This window comes from Dipteris shenzhenensis, chromosome 5 (genome assembly GCF_047967505.1).
Source record: "Dipteris shenzhenensis isolate YYH24624 ecotype China chromosome 5, Dip_SZ_1.0, whole genome shotgun sequence".
Taxonomy (NCBI): domain Eukaryota; kingdom Viridiplantae; phylum Streptophyta; class Polypodiopsida; order Gleicheniales; family Dipteridaceae; genus Dipteris; species Dipteris shenzhenensis.
The window spans coordinates 28,381,759-28,390,772 of NC_141600.1; the positions used below are offsets into that span (position 1 = coordinate 28,381,759).

The 9,014-nt window shown below is 41.9% G+C and overlaps 1 protein-coding gene across 1 annotated transcript; it reads left to right on the plus strand.

Moving 5' to 3' along the window:
- The first annotated feature begins 625 nt into the window (after positions 1 to 625).
- LOC147901825 (tuliposide A-converting enzyme 1, chloroplastic-like) lies at positions 626 to 1,742 on the plus strand. The gene has a single exon (XM_087375013.1). It carries the CDS (start codon positions 668 to 670, stop codon positions 1,649 to 1,651), a length of 984 nt encoding a protein of 327 aa, XP_087231139.1. The 5' UTR covers positions 626 to 667; the 3' UTR covers positions 1,652 to 1,742.
- Positions 1,743 to 9,014: the final 7,272 nt, after the last annotated feature.

Below are 9,014 nucleotides of genomic sequence, written 5' to 3' on the forward strand. Positions count from 1 at the left end.
GATTCCAGGAAGATTAACTACCCCGTTCGTCGATCTCTCCTCCACTCGCTGTGTGTCTTCCTCGCTTCCATTCTCGTTGTTGATAACTTCCCAGGACAATTTCAGACACAACAATTTACCTATCTATCTATCCACCGATCGCCAACATTTATCTAATCTCTCTCTCTCCATCAAACGATCTATGAAGGGATGCCTCCCCCATCCGTAATTCCTCTGCGATCAATTGCTCTGTGATCCTCGGAGAAGATGGAGATCTAGTGCTGAGCAGCGCGTCTGCAGAGAAGTGAAGAGGAGAGAGTGGGCAGCACGGGAGAGGAGAGAAATGCGGATGCAAAGCGCGATGCAAATTGCAAGAGCGAGCGAGTGCTTGGGCTTTTTAAAAAAGCTTTCATCCTCGGTCTAGAAAGGTACCTTAGTGATTCCTTTTCACCGCTCTCACTGTCTCCTTTACAAATTAATGGATATTTTTCAAACACGCCCCCCTATTTGACCTGGCTCCCAGTCTCTCTTGGAAATAATCATAGTCTAGCGGAGTGATGGCTATGCCCGAGCCACAATTTTGCATGTGAGGTCATGTTTGGCCTGCCTTGGTGTTAGCGGTGCCTTTTACAGATTTAAGTGAGTTGCAATTTTGTTCTCTCTCTCTCTCTCTCTCCTAAGCTGAGCCATGGATTCTTCTGCTCTGCAACAAGGGATGGCTGCTCCTGTCTTCCAATTCAAAGAGCTTAGCGTCTTCAGCGATGGCTCCGTTTCTAGATCTCCATGCGATCCTCCTCCTGTGCCTGCAAATCCATCTTTTGGCGATGGCGTACCAGTCGCTACCAAGGACCTCACCCTCAACGAAAGCTTCGGCACCTTCGCTCGCCTCTACCTCCCTCGCACCTCTTCCAAACTCCCCACCCTTCTTTACTTCCATGGTGGTGGCTTCTGCATCGGTAGCACCACCCTTCCTCTCGACCATCGCTTCCTCTGCACCCTCGCTGCCCACTCCAACACCCTCATCGTATCCGTCGACTATCGCCTCGCTCCCGAACACCGCTTGCCGGCCGCTTACCTCGATTGCTTCGATGCCCTCCTCTGGCTCCATAGACAGGCGCAGCTCCAGCGCTGCGGGACCGCTGCTGAGCTTGAGCCTTGGCTTGCTGCCCATGCCGATTTCTCTAAGTGCTTCCTGGCGGGTGACAGCGCTGGGGCTAACATTGCCCATCAAGTGGCGATGATGGCTGCAAAACACAGCTGGGAGCACCTTCAGCTGCAAGGCATGATCCTCATCCATCCTTTCTTCTCAAGCGAAGTGCTGACAGACTCCGAATCACGCAGCCCCGCAGTGGAGGTTTTGAAGCTTCTTTGGAAGTTCAGTCTACCGATCGGAGCAAGCAGGGACCATCCATTCAGCAATCCGTGTGCAGCAGATGCGCCCTCTATGGCAGATACGGCATTACCTAAGGCAATGGTAGCCGTAGCAAGCGAGGATCTGCTGAACGAAAGAGGCATAGCCTACTATGAGTCGTTGCAAAAGGCAGGAAAGCAGGCAAGGCTCTTTATTTCTGAAAATGAAGGTCACGTCTTCCATCTGTTCACTCAGGATATGGAAAGAGTGCTGCCGTTTCTTCGAGCATTAAGTGATTTTCTGAATTCTTCCTCTGTATAGTTTGCTCTTCCATACTGGTCACGGTAAATGCTCTTCTGCAACCTCCTTAATCTTCCCTTTGCCTAATCGAATCACTTTTCTTATCTCTTAAGCTTTTGGAAATGCAATGGCAAACTTCGTCTTATGGTTTTATACATATGAAATGAAAAGAAAGCTAGTTATTTTTTGGCCTGTCGTTGAAGGATAGGTCTTGGGCTTAAGAATCTACTCCAGTTTCACTCAGTCTTTCATACTTTCCTCACAACATCTCCAGTTTCACTTGAGTCCTCCATACTATCCTCGTATTCTCTCTCTCACTCTCAAGTTTCCGCCCTCTTTTTCCACAGGACAGGCCCATTTAATTAATTCACCTTGTTTGTGGGGGGCTACCTAACATAGGTCAACGCTAACTTGGATGTCAGCCTGCCTGGCGGAGTTTAAGACTTTGGTAACTGCTTGCCTCCTCCACCCTTCTGCAGTAGGGTGAGCTCAAATCTTTTTGCATTAGCTCAAAGTCTTGGTTTAAAGTCTTGGTTCATGTTGAAGGCTTGAAACTCTTCAGATCATCAAAATCTAGCCTTATTTTGATCCTTGGGCCATTTAGAAGAAATCCCACCATGACCACCTATATTGAAATACCTTTATTCATTCCCAAGCATAGATGGAGAATATGCCGATAAAGTCAAAGGAAGGACTCGCTTGCGGGGATGCCATTCTCCATGAGGATTTATGGTGGAGTAGGGTTGTCTCTTAATGCGGAACCACTGACAATTATGGATATGCCCAGGACAAGGAGTATGCATAACAAGGGGATGTATTCAATTTAGGATCAGCAGAGAGCAGATTGGAAGTCAGTGAGATTGTTGGTGGAGTGATAAGGAAGAAGCCCTTAACTTACAGGTGAAAGTAGCTTTTTTGCTTGAAGGTGGTCGTTACCAGTGTTGATTGCTTTATAATTATCATTGAAGAAGTCACCATATGTCCAATGCACTTCTGATGGGCAGCATAGCCCACGGATCATGGATGGGTAAGATTGCTCGTCCATGTTCAACCCATGGCCCAGATGCATTTAATGTACCACGAGAGTGCATGGACTACTCTACACCCTTATTTCATGTGGTTTGTTTCCCTTCAATACCACAAGATAAGATTTCAAATTATCCATGCAATGCAATGGCAATTCAGGCTTAGGTTGTTCACCCACTTGAGCTGGCTCCTCCTTGTTGCTTGGCAGTGTAGGCCACAAGCAGATGTACCCCTCGTAGTTGGACATTGGGTGTGTGAGTGAGTGGGTGAGAGGGGATAAAGACCTTTAAAAAAATTTTGAAATTTTGTATACTATTCAAGAGTTGGGCATTTCATGAATACAAGCTTAGGCTCAGCACCAAATAAGATCCTCTTTTTTAAAGCCTTGTTGAGCTTGTCTCAAAGTTTGTCTTTTTCCATAGTATTTTAAAGCTTCATCGAGCTTATGTCTCAAGCATAATTCAAGCCTATCATAGTCTCATCAAATCTTAACTTGAAAAGACTTTTAAGGCAGTTTCACATAGAGAATTGACTTTGTGAAGCCTCTCCAACTAAAAAATTTTCAACATTTTTTAATGTTATTTGTCATGTCATTTTAAGGGCATAGGATCTTTATTAAAAAATTTCAAGGGTAGTTCTCATGTCATTTCAAGGGCAGGATCTTCATTGAAAAATTTTAATGTGATTTTCAATAAAAACTCAATGTCTTACAAAGAATTTTCAAGGTGTTTCTCAAGCAAAAGGTGTAGACTTTCTTGAGCTAATTTTTATTGAGATTCAAGGTAAACCTCTATTTGTGTCTAAATAGCTCAACGAGTTTTGTCGTTAGCATCAAAATATTTAGTATATCATGATCAAATTTCAAGTTTCAAGTGATATCTTGTTTGGTAAAAGCAATATTTCATAATCTAATGACCAATTTTAAGTATTGTCTTCATCCAGCATTTTTCTTAAATGGTTTGACCTCAGTACACTCATGATGAAAAAATCAAATGATGACATTATTTTTTGACACCTAACAATAAATTAAATGATAAATAAGCACTTCGGCTACACCGATAAGGGGTAACGTAGATCTTACATGCTTCTTCATGAGCATCAATGGGATCTCATGTGCTTGCTCAACTTTGCAAGTCCTAGAGTTGCATTGGCTTTGTTGTGCATGCACTAAGCTCGGCTTATTCGGATGTGGCTCTTTGCTTGTGTCTACATTAGGCAACAAAGTTTGGTTTTGATTTTGATCTTGCAATTTCATGATCTTAGTTAAGCTTTATTCTTTGCTAGGTGATGAACTTGTAGAGCAGCATTATAATGTAAAGCTTCATCTCTCACTAGTAGCATCAAGCAATATCAAGGATTATGTTGTAAGCAACAATGGCCACCAATGATCATAACAATATCCTTAACAATTAGAAGCATGAGCATTATGTCCAGAAAGATAGAAAGACCAAGTTGGATTCAAGGAGCAAAAAGTGCATCTTCATCGGCCACAACAAAGAATCCAACTCCTATAGGTTGTACGATCCAGTTATAGAGAAGTTGGTGGTCAATAAGGGTGTGGTCTTCCAAGAGAATGACAAGGAAAGCAAGTATTAGTAGGATCACACTTAAATGGAGAAGTAAATTCAACTCTAATATTAGACCTAGATCCTAGATTAGATGATGCAAAGTCAAATGTAGGTCACGAACTAAAGTAGAGAGTAGTACTAGTGGAGGAGATTCGAAGACACTTTGGTGTAGAAGACACTAGAAGACTCTAGGAATGTTGGCATCCCAAAGATTAGATCTAAGGGGGTAGAAAGGTCAATGTGACTTTGAAGTTTGCCAAAAGTGAATTACTATCTAATGACTCGGGTCAAATGGATCAAAAAGCGAAAGCTCTTTGAAGAAGTGAAGAACAATTTAGATTGGCAATCCATTTTGTGGGATCGGAGTTGGGATCTAGCTTTGTAAAGCACCCTCTTCTTATGCATTACAATTTAATAGTGGGCGTTGAGAATGGTGTAAATTGCACCATAAGAAGATACACGATACAAGAAGTATATCCATTGTTCTCATGCTATGTGAGCCACACCCTTATTTTCAAAATTTGACCATACAACTCATGCACCAATTTTCATGTATTTTTTGGAACCCCCTAGCAATAGTAGCATTGAGAGGGTATAAACATGCCTAGGTCCAGAGCATGGCTAAAAAAAACCTGTGAAAAATATCAGACTCCACATTCAAAAAAGGGTTGACCATGAATCCACCACTGCTAGAGCCGCAAGGGACACCCTTGAGTCCACCACCAATGAAGCAAGCAAGAACACTGTCCCTAAGGCCCAAGAACACGGAGGAAGGAAAAGAGAAGGGGATTTTGGACCCCAATGAACAAGCATTGGAAAAAAGGACGGAGTCAATGGAGCAACACGTGCTCCCATGCTCAAATTATGGCCACCACCAAATGCCTAGGAATAGTTCCCTTATGATTACCCATGAGCTCACTCAGCCAACTAGATGTTGCAAATTACAGCCAAGCAGACACAACAAACTATGGTAATGACTTTGTGTTGTAAATGAGATAGTCCTACAACATCATTTGCTACATGGCTAACCAATTCCTACCTCTCGACAAGGCCAAATGCTATTCAAGAAGGCTAATCAAAGAAAACGATTTGATAAGGGCTACATGTTTATTTTATGAGTTTGATTAGCAATCCTACTATAGGACAAAATGACCAATACCATCAAAGAAAAGGTTAGGGCCATCCTAGGAGGCTGATGAAGCCAAGTGCAAAAGTACATCCCTTCAAGAAGAAATCAAGAAGCTCAAGCATACCAACCGAAGCGAAAAGCACAAGAAAAAGATGCACAAGTGAACAATGACCAGGCTGAGAAAGCAATGTGGCTTGTTGGACAATTCCCAACCCTCCAAATCGCTTTCTTAAGCACATTTGTTTATATCCACTTGTTACAAGTTTTGTCTTGCTTAGGGCCAATAGGTACTACTCTAATGAAGCTCTTGGTTGTAGGCTGGAAGACTATCATGGCAAGGACAAAGCAGACAGCCAGGGTGGTTGGTAAGGGGCCTCCTATTGCTCAAGCTGCCACTGCTCTTGTTGCTAGTGCTAGTGTCAGAGGATCTCATAAGAGGAAAGGGAAGTCCATGCATATCCTCAAACAGGCACAAAGAAGAGGAGGGTTTCTCAAAAGGTGTCAGTGCTTAAGGAGATAAGGAAGGCACAAAAGGCCATGGGATATGCATACCAAAGGCTCCCTTTTAGAGGCTTATGAGGGAGATCTGTAATGACAATCGGCTAGGTCGAAGGTTATAGATTGCATAGGTTTGCATTGTTGGCCCTCCAAGAGGTAGCTGAAGATTGGATGCTAGAATTCTTCCAGGATTGCATGATTGTTGTTGCACAAAGTCGTAAGGTCACCTTGATGGTGAAGGATATTGAGACACTTAAGAGAGTCATTATAGATAAGACAAACTCCTTCGTCCTTGCGATTGGGTGGACCTCAAAATGAGGGATATTCTATTTGTGCCACCAGCAAGGAAAGCGAAGGATGTTGGTATAAATATAGTGGAGGTAACACACATCAAGGATATAAGAGGCAAGGCTACTATGGGGAGGCCATGATAAAGCAGAGGGATGCTACCAGTAGGCAATTCATCCAAGAGACTACCCTAAGGGACTTTAAAAATAATCAAAGGATAATGCAGTTGGGATCAAAAATTATCCTTAAGTTTCAAGATGCCACTTTAGTGAGAGATATAACACTGACCCAAGACTATTTGGGAGCTTTGATGTAACGAGGAGAATGGGTGACTGATACAATTATTTTTTATGTTCTCAGGTAATTGATCTGCGTGCTTAGGTGATGAATATGGTTGAGTTTCTTGATTAATTGATGATATGAACTGAGCTTCTTATACAATGCATTGATAACAATATTTTTACCAGCATGTACAGAGGAGAGTTAAAAGAGCGGCAACAACTTGAGCTTCATGTACTTGATCCCTGCATATTTCCCTTACTAAGAAATCCAAAGGTTCCTACAATTGATCTTATCAAGTGGTTCAAACACTGTGACTTTACCTTGATCACTCTCATCTTGTTACCTTATCACTCTGAGTAAGTAAATAATACATTTTACTTCAATTCTTCTATCATTTGTTGTTGTAATGTTGACTGATGTATCTGTCTTTTTTTTGCAGCAACCATTGGATCATAGTGTGTATTGATTTTCAATAAAAACAAGCCTGTCGTATGAGTTCTCTCTATGGAACTGTTCAGAGTGCATTCAACTAATGAAAACACAGAACACACATTAACTTAACTGCAACAGGTGCAAGGAGTTGGACAAGAGACTGACACGAGTCGGATTGCATGTAGACTGAACTAAACAATGAAAGAACAGCAAAGAACTCATGAATTTGCAAAACGGATATTTTGTATTATGCTTTAGCAGAGATAAACAACAACTCAACCTCAAATGGGTTGTTACAAGACTTTTATAGCTGTCCAGATTCCTTTCGATTGTTATAAGTCTATAGTCACTTATATCTTTTAGTAACAGCCCTTGTTATAAAACATCATGCTATTGCATTAGCCCACTACTTATGAGTTACAAACAGTGGTATCCACTACATGCTTAGTAACCGCCTTGTGCCATGGGACTGACTTATCCTAACCTATGCTGACCCTGGGTTATTGGCCACGTAGGTGGAGACTAAGTCTTCAACATTTGGCACTTCTGGTGGAGAGACTTTTTCTCAAAAAGTTGGAGACTCGAACCCTTTACAGGTCTTCTCTTGTCTTTTTCTCTCTGACCACAAGCCAGTCCTCCTCAAATGTGACTTTGGCCTAGGACAAAAAACCACCTCCTAGTTTAATGCTGACCCTAAACTCTTTGACCTTAAAAGTGTCCAAGAAGGGGTAAAAGCAATTTGGCTAATGGCCTTCTCTGATACTATCTCAGTCAGTGACTCCTAGTATATAGCTGTTGAACAAACCCAAAGGCTACTCAGAAAAGCAAGAAAGGACAGAGAAAAAATAAGGGCCAAGAGAATGGACATTATGTTGGAATACTGAAAAGAAAGAGTAGAGTGGACACAAACTCAGAATACTTGCTTATAGAATGAAGAAGAAAGAGGTCCTTAAGTAGGCACCTCATACAAGGTCACTGACATCACTGATGACCTCAAAGCTCCTCAATCATCTCCTCAATCTGCTCCTAGATTCACTCAATCATCCTATGTGGCTTTTCCACCACCTAACTGTGCTTGTGGGCACCTAACTGTGCCTCTAGCACTCACACATAGAAACATAAGGTGTGCCTGAGGCATACACCTTGAGATATCCCAACAAACCCCCCCTCAAGGAGATGCCTCAGGCTATGTCAAGGATACATCTAGTCTCATAGTTTCTCATGCCATCTCATGGTGGTCAAGGATAAATCTATGGCTAGGTTCTCATGCTAGCAAGGGTTTCCTTGGGTGTAAGGTAAACAGAAAGGGATACAAACAGACCTTCCAATGGTTATCTCTCCTACATGTACATGCACACAATGTCTGTAGGAGGTACCATGGAACAAACATACACATGGCCTACATCATAAGGTGACCAGAGGTGTTCACAAAACAGAACACACAATAATTTATTTTCATTCATTTTGGAGGACTATCCAGGCTGAGTACCTTGACATAAAAAGAGTGATCTGGAGCATACATAGAGATAATTTAAAATGCATAATCTTCAAAGGATGCCTCATCTTGTGGAGGCTCATTAACTGTAAGTAGATTTGCATTTTCTGTCTTTGCTTTGGCTCTGCAGAACTTCTCACTATGGTTGTTTTTGCCACAGTGCTTACATGGATTAACTTTGAAGCAGTCCTTTGAAAGGTGATTTGTCTTTCCACAGTGATTGCAAGGAGAGTACTTGCCCTTCTGGAATTTCATAACATAAGCAGTGTCATTGCCTTTCCTTAACTCCATGTGTCTTTCTTCTTCTTGGAGAGCTGAGATAATGCCTTCAAGGTTTGGATTGGGAAGATTCTTCAAAGTGCTTACAATGTGATCAAAGCTTTCAGGCATACTCTTAAGTAGTACTGCCATAGCATCATCAGGGGTGATAGGAGAGTTGATAGAAGCTAACTGAGTCATAAGACTCCGCATATAGTTGACATGGGCAGCTAAAGTAGTATCACTTGCCATCTTTAATTCAAAGAAAGAGATTTTAAGTGATAGTTTAGAAATATGAGAGCTTGCACCAAAAATCAAATCTAGCTTCTGCCATGCTTCCGATGGAGACTCCAAGTCAGATATATGATGTATGTAATCATCACCCAAAGCTAAAGCAATTATACCATA